Source organism: Manacus vitellinus, unplaced genomic scaffold, assembly GCF_001715985.3.
Source record: "Manacus vitellinus isolate BGI_N305 unplaced genomic scaffold, ASM171598v3 scaffold_36_pilon, whole genome shotgun sequence".
In the NCBI taxonomy this organism is placed as follows: Eukaryota; Metazoa; Chordata; class Aves; order Passeriformes; family Pipridae; genus Manacus; species Manacus vitellinus.
This window is the reverse complement of record NW_021940508.1, coordinates 2,540,788-2,554,723: the sequence shown is the minus strand read 5'-3', so window position 1 is coordinate 2,554,723 and position 13,936 is coordinate 2,540,788. Positions and strand designations below refer to the sequence as shown.

Below are 13,936 nucleotides of genomic sequence, written 5' to 3'. Positions count from 1 at the left end.
CCGCTCCCGGCCCCAGGGCCAAGTGGCACAGCCCGCAGGGAACGGGCCCCTTCCCGTGCAAGCAGCCCCCGCCGCCCTGCTCCGCGGATCCGCGGTGCCCCGGCGGTGCTGGTGCGGGGCCGACCGGGATGGGCCGCCGCAGGAGCCCGGCTGTCGGCTGCCTGTTGCCGTGTGTGACAATGGAATTCCTCGCTGTTGCCATAGCACCGGGCACTTGTTGCGAGGGGCTGGGGGCGAGATGCTGCATTTCTTCTGGTTCACCCCTGCTCTCCCCAACTACCCCCGTGTCGGGAGCTGAATGCTGGTCCGTAAAACCTCAGCTACATCAACCAAAATAAAGACAAGTTGTAATAAAGCAGCTCTTTGTCTTTCAGATTTCAGGTACTCAGACTCCACCTTTACCTTCACCTACATTGGAGGCTCCAAAAGGTACTTTATTTTGCAGTAATGACTAGCTTCATTTCCTTCTGACAGTGAAGTGCAAAGGTTTAATAACGTGTCAGGCTTTTTTATTTCCTTATCTTTTGCAAGGAGGATGATTAAATCATATACCTTGGTGCAAACGTAAACAGAGAAAGAAGCATGGAGAGAGGTGATCAGAAAGGTGATCTTAGTAGTCAGAGGCTTGTTCCGCTGTGAAGCTTCACTGTCTTTTTATTTATTTTTTTAAAATTTGTGTGGACACACAGGATTTCTGCCACATGTAAACTTATAGAAACATAGCAAAGGCATCAGCCTATGATGTAAAGTTAATTCATGTTAAAAACTAGGAAAGGTTAAGATTATCATGACAAGTAGGCCAAATTTCATGTTAGCACCTTACTTTCTTGCATGAGAGCCATGTTTGGTCCCATGGCAGATGCAAGGCTGTCTGCAGTTGACCAAATTAAATTCTCGAGGGATTAAATGAAATATCAGTCTAACTTAGAAGGTTGAAAAAATGTTTTATTGAATGTTAGTTGAAATACTATTTCTAAGTGCTTCCAAGCTCTTGGTTATAAATTAGATTGTGAATGCACACGTTTTTAAAATATATTTTGGCATTTGTTCTGTTTGTCTATTTTCAAAAGGAAAGGAAAAATATGTAAAATCTTGAACACATCCTTTTCCTTTCCCTGATGGTTAGTTATCTTTTATTTAATAAGGTGTTAACAGTAAACGCTACATTGGTCTCTTTTAGTTGATTTTTTTTTTTTTAAGTAGACTTGGCAAGAAGTTTTTGGTTATTTTTTTGGTTCCTTTTTTTTTTTTTAATTCAGTTTGTCTTGTATCTTTGTCAGCTATTTTTCTTTCCCAGGGTACATCACATTATTCTTTTTTATTTGCAAGTGAACTTGTCAGTGCAGGCAGCACTCCCACAACCATTGGTGCAGCACCTGGGCATTCTTTGGGATCTGGCTGTAGGACCAGGCTCCCGGATGGTCCCCAGGCTCCAGGATGGCTCAGAAAAATGTTTTCCCACCTCACTATCCCCCCTCTTCCTAGTAAAGGAAAGAACAGCTTCTGTCATTTTCAGTTGAAAAGTTCACCCAATAGCTGAGAATTAATATATGTTTAGGTTGCTTGTAGTATACGCTTGCTTTTAGCATTCTACTCCAGGTTTTGTTTTGCTGTTGTTTTAAAAGACAATTTCAAAAGGATTATACAGGAAAAACTGTCTAACAGAGATACTATTTACCCTAAAAGTAAAATGATTGAATTTGAAAGTTACTTTGGATTGTTCTCTAAACCAAATATCACAGCAAGAAACCAGGAAGTGAAACCTGTCTATTGTTTACGTTTTCTGAGCTGAATAAAGTAGAAAGCCTAAGGGCACAACTGATGGAAAACAAACTGGTTTATCAATGTTGAAACAAAGTGTTGTCACTTGTTCAATGAGAAACGGAAGAGTGCCTTCCATCCCACAGCCTTGAATTTTAATCAGGGGCAGCATATGCTTAGGAAAGTTTTGACTGGAAACCAGTCTCAGGACCTTGACAATTCAAACAGAATTGAGAAAAAAATCATTATGCTTACAGAAATAGGTGAAAGTGTGTTGTTACTTAGAGCATACCCAAATTTGACTTTATTTTGCACATTTTAAGGACATTTAAAAAGCATCCTTTGAAATAAGGGCTTTGTGTTCTCTGCATTCTTTGCTCATCTGTATTGTGATTTAGAAAGATGTTTTGCAATATTCTTGGTGTATGGTGGTGTACCGAGTGGCAGGTTTACAGCAGTAAGCTCTCATTCGATGTACATAAAATGAAAACCCTAAACCTTGTCTATTAAGTGCCAAACTTCAGCTTCTTACATCAAAGATGAGTTAATAGTTTCTTCTCAGAGAAGGTGCTGGTGGAGCAGCAGCTATACTGCACTGTATGCAGAATTCAGGCAAGTCTCCAGTAGAGGGTCGACGGCAGTGATTTGTACATAGTCACATTTAGGAGAGCATGAGGTCATCCCAGGACCTTTATTTTGGCCTTTAAAGGCTGGGATTTGTTTCTTGCTGCCACTGCTGCAGCTGTGGACTTCCTGAGCAGGAACACCATTTTTTGACTGTTGCACTCAGGAATTGTCCCTAAATGACAAAACCTCTGTTAGATCCTGGCCATGGACTCATCAGCCAACGGGCCTTGTCCAGGTACTTGAGATACTCATCCCAATGACTTTGTTTTTCCAACCCTCAGCAACACAGGTGCTGGAGTAAAGGGCAAAGGGGTAGATGTTCACTGAGTGGATGTTCAAACGGAGGAGAGATTTAGAGAGTAGAAGTGGTGCGTAAGGAAGATTATAGTGCTTCAGTACTCATTAGCTATGCCTGACACACATTTTTCATGCTTCGTTTCCTTGAGATGTTTCTTAGGTCAGTGTGTAATATGGCCTTGGTTTAGCTATAGTGGTTACATGGAAGAGCAGAAGCCCTTGAAAGAAGGCAGTGTGTTTGAAAAGCAGGGTTCTTTGTAACCCTTATATAAGGGCAAGTGACAATACTAGTAAGTTAAACATCACTTGGGGTTTTCCTCAGTGTACTATAGTTGCCTCTAGTACCCATTAAGTCTATTTATCAGTGATCTAAATTTATAAACTGAGAACTAGGTTCTCAGTAAATCAGGGTAAGTCCATGGAAGTTAATGTTGCCAGTATTATTTCAGTTATTATGAGGACCTAAAGTTTGTTTGTGGTTTTTTTCTTGTAACTGTTATCTGTGTGAGATTTTTCTACTTGGGACCAGCTTCTCAGACTTTATCTGATTTTTTCCCTGTTGCTTGGATTGATTGCACAGTCTCTTCCTGCACTAGTAGTATTGAAATGTTAGGCAGTACGTAACCACACTGCAGATCCATCCAGATAGATAGACCTGATCCAGGGGACATTTATTATTGCTTCTGAGGAGTTAATTTGTAATCCCACAGCAAAGTAGTAGTAGTTCACTTAATTCTTTTAGAATGTATTTCACGTCACCTTTTTTTTTTAATTTATTTTAATGCATTTTGTTCGTACTTCCAAATTATTAGAGCTGTTTGACACTGCAGAGATGTGACCTGGTTTGGGAAGGTTGTAGTTAGCAATTTATTAGTGAAAGTATGTCTTTGTGCATAATGTGGGCGCTAGATAGAAGGCAGATTGTTTACTAATCTAATAATGTTTAATTTCACTGTCAGAAAGCAATAACTGGGTTGATTTCTTGTAAAGTGAGGTGTTCAGTCAGGTACTGTCACTTTGCGAGATTTCCTCTTCTTTAACTATATCTGGCATAATTTCAAAAATGGCTAGATTTTTTTAATGCTTTTTAGTGCAGGTTCTAAAATTTGTATTAAATTGTGAACATATTGAGTTCTCCTTTTTAAAAGAATATCTGGTTTCCTTTTACCATTTTTCTACCCCTCTATGAAATACTGCTCCTCCAGAAACTGTGCAGACTGAACAGAACTGCTTATTTGCTTATCTGTCAAATAAAAATGCGTGGTGCCCTGAAGTTGTTTTCACTTTATATGCCATTGGACATGCTTTACATAGAAGCAGTGCTTGGTTGTCCAGAAAAAAAGATGTTTCCCCTTTTTCTTGTTTTTCTTATGCTCCACACACCACCCCCCTCCCTTATTTTTTTCCCTGAGGCTAAACAAGGACATCATATGAGTCCTGAAATATTCAAATACATTCTTAACTCTCATTGGCAATGAAGGACAATGGCAATAAGGCTGTGCATGAGAACAGATCTAAAACTGCAGCATATTGTTAAGAAACTAAATAACACCTGAGTAAAATTTCCATCTCCTATTCACACAGTGGACTTCTGTTCTGCTTTCTGTACTTTAGCACAATGATTATACCAATGGGAGTTCTGAAGAAGCAAGGAAATTAGGTCTGAAGTATTTGTTTATTTTCGCTTAAAATAATGACTGGTTATTATTTTACACTTTGTTTGGCATTTTGTGTTTTATTCAGGAGGTCATTGTAGAGCAGAAATTCTCATGTAAACTGATGAATTAATTCCTACCTCACTGTAGCAGTGAAATATTTCACAGATGGGGAGCTGTGCCACTGAAGGAGTGTCTAAATTGCTTATAACTTTCTATAGCTAGAGATGAAAACAACTATCTGAAGTTCTAGCACATTATGTCCACCAGATGTTTGAACCACTTGACAATAAATAGATACATATAACCTTTTTTCCCTGTAGTGATTGCTCTCTTTCTGCTTACATGAATTTATAAAACTGCCTGCACGAAAGATTCTGTTTGGTGAATAATTTTGAAATTCTGGTGTAACGCTGATAATACTGAAGTCTTCACCACAAAAAACTGTGAAGAAAAATGTTTTTTGGGATAATTAATAGGTGTTTTAATCTTAAAATTTATGTTCAATTTATGTAAACTGTAGGAAAGAAGGAGAAAACTGAAAAACAGTTTTTAAACTGAAACTTAAAATTGTGTCCATCAGAAAGTATAAAAACACTTTTCTGACTTTTTTGTTTCTTTCATTTACAAAATCACCTAGTTTAAGACCAGCTTTTTTTATATTGGTTAGTTTTAACCCAGCTCCTCTATCAGGTTCATTGCATGGCAGTGTGCTTACTGGCTGGGAAGAGAAGGTTTGACTGTTCCTTTTGGAAGCAATGGTGGCTTATGTAAGATGAAAGTGTCTGTGAAAGTATGACTTTAAAGATGAGAACATGTTTTTTTGGGATCCATTGCTCTAAATGGTTTTACTTTAGATGAAATCAATTTTATGCAGGGCCTAGGAAGGGCTGGTACAAGTACAGTTCATCTCCTGTTGCTGATGGCTGCATGTAACTTTGTGTTCAAGTTATTAAAAAGGTAATTACATTCCTGAAATCTACTTCTATTACAGTAAGAAGGGGTGAAATCTAGATATGCAGCTTGTACCTAGCTGTTTGCTTATTGCTATTTCTACATCATCTTTCAATTTTAACTTTCTTATCAAATATGGCTTAACATTTTTGCTGTTACTACATGATTTCTTACCATTTTCTACACTGTTTCCGTGAGAGAGAAGTCTGTGGTATGAGACAGGAGTCTAGTTTAGACATGGCAAGAATTGTGATTTTCATTTCTTCACTAAGGATTCTGTATATGAAGTAATGTTGAATACAGCCTTAGGTAATTTTAAAAAGCATTTTTGTGTTAGGTGTTACTTAGGTTTCAGTTTTAAAATCTGTGTTTAAGTCAAGCATTTTCCATTATACGACTTCCTGTTAATGTGCCTATTCTAACTTCATATTACCTTCTAATATTGACCATGTGTAGTATGTACATGAAACTTATCCATACATTCCTGTAGATAGCTTTTCCATAGGTACTACCAAAAATTCAGTAGGTGTGATTTAACAAATTTTTCATCCTAAAAAGAGATGTAGTAGGACCCTATGGTGTCATTAAGTGGAATGTTGAAGGTAGTGAAAACCAAAATCACCACCATTGTACTCATGGTCTTATTGATAGTTTTGTGTCTGACAGCTCCTTCTTACCTTGCTGTTAGAAAATCTGTCTTGTCTGAAAATAGCCCTGTCATCACATCATGTAAAAATTGTGTCTTTCAAGGAGAGGATAGTCTTGTGGAGATCTTGTACTGGTCTGGTGAAGCATATTGCTGTCCTCTGTCAGCTGCATACTGTACTGATACTAAGAACAGCACATTTAAATTGTGAACCTCTACCTTTTAGTGTGAAAAATGTGGTTTTACGCACTTAAATGAATGGCTTAGTTTTAAGAAGTGCCGTGGTGCTACTGTAGGTTGTTTAGCACTTTGTAAAAGCCTCACCATCTTTATGCAGGTGTTTTTGTCATGCAGATGTATGCACTGTTGTTTGAATGGTTCACCAGCGGTAGAGTTGGGAGGGGTTCTTGAATGTCTTTACAGAAAACTTGTACAGTAACTACTACTTTCTCTACTTTCATCACATATTTTAACATATTAAGTACCTAAAAATAAACCTATAGGCTGTCATTGTTAAAGTGTTAATGTTTCAAATAAATTTGAAAGCAGAACTCACGCTGACAAAATTAATTTAGATAATTTTTCTCTATGTTGGGACTAATGCCATTTCTTGTTTTTCCTGTTAGTCTCTACTAATCTCCTATATTTTTCATTGCTCATAAATAAAGAGCGGAAGATACCTATTGGTATATTTTTTCCATGGCTTACTTACTGTGCAGAATATGAACTCTCATTTGAATCAGAGTCTAATCACTCCAAGTCAAAATAGTTTCAGCACCAAAATAGTTTCAGCACCTAGACTGAAAGTAAATTTAAAAGTGCTGGGAGAGATGGCTTAAAAAAAGAAAGGGATGAAATGTGAGTAAATCTAAAGAAAAACTCCAGTATATAGTTCTGCCTTGGCATTAAATAAATTCCACGAAAGAGGACAACTCTTAAGAATTTATGCCCTCCTTGCTACAGGAAGGGTGAAGATTTTTACAGATATTTCATTGAATTTACCTCGTCTGAGACAAAGGAGCTCCTTTTACAAGGTAAAATAGTCTCATAAAGGTAAGCCTACTACCCTGTGTAGCAGTAGTTAGAAAATCTCACTGAAAGAAGAGAGACTGAACAAGATACAGAAATAAAATCTCCTTCGCCTGACAGCCTTCTGCATGCTCACACAAGATTGTATCCATCCTATTTCTATGGAAGGAAGAGCAAGAAAGAGCCTTGCCTGAGGACCAGGAGCAATTGTTGCTTTTATGAGTCACTTCTCCTGGGAGGACCCATTATCTCCTGAGAGCTTTATGTCATTCCCCTGCTGCAAGGGCTAAACACTGCCATACATGCTGTTGGCATTATGGAATCCTCTGGGAGTAAGTCATGGTCTTGCACATGATTAGGGAAGGCAGCAGGCAGAAAAAAGTCTTGAGTTGGAGGTAAGCATCTTTCTCGAGCTTGCTTGAAGGTAGAGGACCTACATGAGCCTTATTTGTCTTCTGCTGTCTTAGAAGATGATGGCATATCCTGGCAATTAGGATGGAGCCAAATTACTTATTCTGAGGGAAACTTCTGTAATGCTCAGTGGGAACCTGTCTGGAGCCAGGAATGGAGGGCAAAGAGGAAGTTCAAAGAAACTAGCTGACCCTCCAGATGTTTCCTTCCAGCCTTGAGGCATTGATCAGAAATAAAAGGAGCAACACCTGCATAATGAAATGTTTGCCAAAACAGAGTGCAAAAATGGTCGTATACCATTTGTAGAAACTAGTAGATAATTAAAGAATAAGTTACTCTCATGTTGGGTAGCATTGTGCATTTCATCTCTCAGAGTTGGCCATTTTGAAATCTTGTTGCGTTAAATGAATATACCATTTTATATTTAGGAATTTTTCATATTAAGAACCAAGCTAGAAGGCAGGATTACTTTGCACTGTTAAACTGTCATGTTTCTACCCAGTAATGTGTAAGGTGTTTGTGACAGACAGCGTTTGCTCACAAGTAGAAAAAAATAGCCTATGAGTTAGACATGATATTCCAGGTCATTAGCTTTTCTGGAAATCATAGAATTTGTATGTGTGTCTAATCAACTCATTATTGCTTATTCATTTTCCTTAATGAAAAATTCATTTTTGATGGGGAGTCCTCACCCTGGAATAATCACACATACAGCAAAATATGGAGGGAGGCTTCTGTCAGTCTGGGCTTGATAAAGGTGTTAAAACTAGGAAGCACTTCATTTTCTTAAAAGTACTTGCTGATAGTCAACTTCTTGATCTCATTTAGAGCTGTGTAAGTCTGGAGTAGTTCTACTAATGTGATGGGGCTAACTTCACAGTGATACTGCTGAACCTTTGATTTGGTGCTGACTACTCCTAGTGAGTGGCAGTCTGAGTGATTTTTTTCATCTGAGAAGGAGGGTTCTGAAGACCAGAGCATTGCTTTCTGTCATCTTTGCAGATGTATTGTCAATTTTGAGTACTTTTGTGGATGGTTGGAGAGCTGCAGTCTATCCAAGGAAAAAAGATGGCTTTCATGCATTCTTACAAAGTTGCTAATGTTGCTAAGGGCACAGATAGATGGCCAGTTGTCAAACTTGTACTCCCTTTCTGTCTTTTTAGCCTTAGCATCTGAAAACCTGGTTGTCACAGAGTCCTATTTTAAAAATGTAATTTGCTGGGCCACATGAAAAGCCTCTTTATCTGTCACTCATTCAGAAGCAGTATGAAATCTGAAGCTAGTCCAAAAATAGTTTCAGATCTTTTTGTAGGTATAACCATTAGTTGAAATGGAAATGGTGATTTCTTCATGAGGACTATTTTGTGAAAAAACCTAAAAGGATCATATTGACTTTGTCTAGCTTTAAACTGGTGAAGTCTTGTTACTTCAGTATGTATTTGTGCAGAATACTGGAAACATAAGGAAAAAAAAGCTTTACACTATTTCAGACTGAAAAATGTGACCTTCAAGTATTAAAAACCTGTGGAAAACATGCTTTAGTAAAGCAGTTATTGACACTATCAACAACCTTCCCTTACAGATAGGGAATTATATGAAGTAGTTTACTGGTTTAATCTAGTCCTATGAATATTCCATGAACTCTTTCATATGCGTTTGTAGCTCTGATAGAGTTACAGCTGAAAACTAAACATACTAATTCTGTTCTTTTAAGGTGGTACAATGTTAAAGAACTGTTTTGCTGGAAGGACATTGAACCATCCTGTAGAACAAAGCTTCTTGGACTTGGCGTAAAATTTCAGATGTAGGATTTTGTTAGGCTCATATTGAAGAAGAACTGATGTTTTGTCAGTAGGTGACAAGAACAGTGAAACTGGATGTTTAAGAGGCAACAAGAGGAACATAACCTCTGCAGGAATCTCCTTTGGCATACACTAGTTTTGTTAACTCAGGCCAACAGAACAAGTTTTAATAAGTTTATCATTGCCTCTAGAGTATAAAGAAAAGAGTCATAGTAATCAGTCCACCAGAGATGCAAGATCTTTTGCCTTTAGGAGACTGATGTACACAATGTCGGGTTTTTTTCAATGTCTGTATAACACTAAGAGTAGCATTGCCTTTAGTATGCAGTCTTGCTTCATACATGTTCTCTGTGCCAGATTTAGCAGTTGATGGAATTTTTACAGCAAATTTTAGTGTTAGTTAAAGCTTTAAGCAGTATTGCGTGGGTTAGCAGCTACCAGTTTGATTCTTGTTAAATTATTTTTAGTTTAGTTTAGTTTTATTTTAGTTTATTGCTGTGTAATTTAAGGGCATTTATAATTCTGTGTTTTAGCTGTTATATTTTATTTGTTTATTTTGGTAATCTATTTTAAAATTACAAGTTATGAGCAATTCTAGTGTTTCTTTGGTTTTATGTGTATGTAGTGAATTAGAAGAATCACATTCTCCCTGTGAACCACATTCTAAGGACAAATGTAGGGAGACTCCAGGCTCTTTTTGTACCTGAATTTATATTTTACTTCTAAGCATTTACTTGTTTTAGATTGTCCCTCTTGTAATGAATAGTTGCTTACTATACTGTGTCTATGTTTAAATGTCAATGAATAGATGTTAAAAAATACTACTTCAGTGAAGTGTATGCCTTTATTTAAGCCGTGAAGAAACACATTCATCCTGTAGTTCAGCTAAGAACTGACCTTTGCCAAAGACAGGAAACACACAGAGGTATGGCAGGTAAATATCTTTTACAAGTAGCACTGTCTGACTTCAAGACAGGCATGGATATGTGGAAGATCCTGGCCTCCCAGGGTTCTACTAAGGATTAGGCATTTGCGGTCTATGAAGAGAACAGGAGTTGCAGTTAAATGAGTCAGGATAAAAATTATAGAAGCTGTTGGTTTTGCTTGTGAAGGACATAAACCGATCACCATTTGGAGTCAAGAAAAGCTGTCTATGAAGACTCTATTTATTTTCTCTACTAGTAAGGCATAATCAGCCACTCAGCAGAGTGAGTGGCCTTTGACTGAAAGGCCACTGTGAATGGTGGCATGTCTCGTGTGGCATGGCAATTTCTAAAGCGTATTTCCAGCATATCTCAGTGTATATAACAGTTGCAGAACTTTTGACATAAATGCTGAGCAAAGCATCATAAACAGCTAATATTAATGACCATTTTGCCATTATTCTGGCTGCTTATAGCGTATTCTCATCTTTATTTTGTCCCAAGTTATTTCTCTGTTGTACTTTATGTGATCTAACATTATTACCATAGTCTCAGCTAATATAAATTGACAAATTGCCATGGAATTCAGTAAAGTCATGCCAACTTATAGCACTGCGGACTTGTCTGTAATTATATTCATCTTGTTAAGGAAGTTTAAATAGAGCAAAGCCAAATTTAAATGTTATCTTCCTTGACTTCTAGTAGAGCAGTTTAGTATATTTATGATTAGTTACATACCAAAGTGAAATTACACTTTTTTTTTGTTGGCATTTTAAGTGACAAATGAGGACAAGTTTCTTGGAAGCTGATAAAGTCTGATAAAAATTATGTTCTTTGGGAATGGTTTGTATGAAGTGAGGGGAGGACCGAAGTGGTGCATAGATGCCTGAAGTGATAGAGACTTGGGAAGTTACATAGCAAATGGGTGTTCTCAGCAGTTAGCACTTGAGTCTCAGGTTTGCATGTGATGCAGTGCCGTGGTCAAAGACCGAGATACCACCGAGGTCTCTTTTTTTGTTTTCAGTGCAAGGTGAGCTTGGCAAAGTACTGACCAGCCTGTTTGTAAGGTAGATGGTCCCACAGGATACCTCTGGAACAAGGAAGATCTTATCCTGAAGAAAATAGCACCTCTGCACTCCCCCTTGGGAGACAATGGTGACTTCAGTCTGCAGAAGTCAGAGAAAGGTTTCACAGTAACCCTGGCCTTGCCATTTTCATTTTGACTGTGCCACTGGGGAGCATAGGCTCCTTGCAGTTGTCTTCTTATTTCTTCCCAACTTGTCATTGTCCACCCTCTTTCTTATGGCCTTTTGTTTTCCAGAGGTGATCGGCATACTGATTTATTCCAACAAAAACTGCTGTTTGTTTTGTTCATACTGTTGAAGCAGACAGACATGAAACGGTTGGCATTACACAACTGTGCTATGCAGATTAACAACATGGAGCAGCTATAGACCATGTATCTCCCAGTTATCTTCAGTTTATCTATAGAACCTGAAATACTTGTTTTGGTTCTTTGGAAGCTTCACCACAATAACAACGGGTGCTCAGTCTGTTAATCAGAGCGATCACATGTTCATAGCTATTTATTATTCTGGTTTTGGTTTCTAATATGTGAGTGTCTAGGGGGAAAAAAATCACTGCTAAAATAATTGCAGCTGCAGCCTGAGTTGTTTGCTGACTTAAAGCTTAAAACTTAAAATGTTCTCTTTAAACTGGTGTGTTTTTGCAATTTCTGTTGTACCTAAGTAGGTCTGAACGGAGACGTTTAGAAATGGTATGTACTTCAGATCTTTAACTGTAGGTGCTGCAGAGCTGTAAGAGTGCATTTTAGCTTGAACCAGTAAAAGTTGTATGCTCTTACGCATAATAGAAAATGTTTTAAATAAAACTGCAAAGCAGATAAAACCAATGTTGCTTTATACAGCTTCTCATTCTTCATGTTACAGGCTACTTTTTAAGAAGCAACCTCTATGGACCTTTGTGAGTTTCTCTCCAGTTACTGTTTTTTAATTCTGTTCCCTGTAATAGAGGAAACCCGATATTTCCATCGGTGATGACATGCAGTTCATTAGGTGTGTGGTGGTGTTACTTGTCACTCTGAACACCCAGGATGTGGGAATCATGACAATGGGGATCACTTTGGGGATCATGACAATGTTGTTTTCATGTGTTTGTTCAGTAATAGGACTGATTGGCGGTGACTTTTTGCTCTCTATAATGTTTGAGCTTTTCTTTGGTTGGCTTCTGCTTTGATTTGTAATGGTATAAGTGACAGAGAAATGACTTGTCCTGTTGCAAACGTGAGAGTGGATTTTCACTGGTGTGAATTGGACACCTTTGTTATGTCTGTGGTTTTTCAAGGGTCAGGCTTGAAAACCAGGTTTGCCTGTTGTGCAGATCACCAGCCCCATGGGCAGAGGATGAATGAAGTGTGCCCTCAGAACACAGGACCTGTAGTGCTAAGGAAATCTGTCAGGGTGGTGTACCAGTAAGAACAGCTGGGGGAGTGGGCCATGGACTGTGCCCTGCACAGCCATGTACATGGAGGGAATGTGAAATTCTTGTGCATATATCCATTCCACACCTCAGTGTGCCATGAAAACCTGTGCTACTAAGTGGCTGCTCTCGACCCCTATCAGGACAAGTGGGACTTGTGGCAGGCTGGCAGATAGTGTAACTCCAAATGGCAGTTCAGTAGGAGTCAGGTCAGGTAAAATAAATAATTAACTGTGTCAATGAAATAATATAGGGGGTGGGGAGAACCTTTTGTTGCCAGCAAAAAGCTCATCAGGCAAATGCAAGTAATACCGTAAGTTCATTATCTGTGAAATTTGGGAAAAAAAGGAGTTGAAGAAGGATCACAGACCTTTCTTATTGCCTCTGCTTCCCAGAAGTTCCTTCAGTTTAAGCATAAAATATTTGCTCCTGAAGAGGAACTAAGCAGAGAATATCCCTTTGCTTTTGCTAATACCATGCAGTAATCTAGCGTGCAGCAATGTGCAGCATATGGAGCCACTCCAGGCCATATCTCGTGTGTGCACACACCATTTTTGACAAGTGGTGTCAGCTTTCTCTTTAGCATTTGGTCCTTTCTCTGAGGATTTATAGATCTGAATACATCTGAGCTCTTCATAATAAGTTTTTTTTAGTTTTCATTTTTCTCTCATTCAAATCTGTGTGTGTTTTTTAAATGTACATGCAAATGAGTTTTGCCCTTCATTTTGTTTCATTTTCATTTGCCACAGTGGCCAGGAGGGTGGCAGAGGTTCTGCAGCATTGCTTAGGGGATTGTTAGTGTGTGACTGAAGGTGGAAGGTCCTTGTCACAGGAAGAGGTTCACTGTTTCCTTTTTGTTGCTGCTGCTGTTGCATGAAGGACTATAGAAGTGAAATCTGGAGGAAGTAGTGCAAGACAAGAGCACGGGTCGACATTCAACCTTGAATTACACCAGTGCAAAGTGGAAATCTGCCTATGTGTGGACAGGCATCTCTAATAAAGAGGTTGTGTTAAACAGCAAAGACAGAGTAAGATGTTATTTGTTGCTGTCTAGTTTCATCTACAAATAAAATACATTAAAAGACAATAAGGACAATGAAAATACCTGTTTTCTCCTTATCTGTTTACCTCTGTATTTTCTCTCAGAGTTGTTTATCATTTATTTTTAATGGCAGTAAATAATTCTGGCAGGAGTTTGAAGCCAGTTGTGTTACATGTTATAGTAGTGTTATTTCCTTTGGCGATACAGTGCCAGGTTTTATTTTATTTTGTTTTGAAGGGCTGAGTATGACCAATACCACACGTTATTCGAATACTGTAACTAAATTAAAA

The 13,936-nt window shown here is 38.2% G+C and overlaps 1 protein-coding gene across 1 annotated transcript in view; it reads left to right on the top strand.

Moving 5' to 3' along the window:
- Positions 1-179: 179 nt before the first annotated feature.
- The window catches only part of PARP8 (poly(ADP-ribose) polymerase family member 8), a 122,512-nt gene continuing 108,755 nt past the window's right edge, over positions 180-13,936 (top strand). The window contains 3 exon segments of the mRNA XM_018077319.2: positions 180-251; positions 253-304; positions 375-429. Coding sequence (XP_017932808.1) covers positions 180-251; positions 253-304; positions 375-429 — 179 coding nt within the window.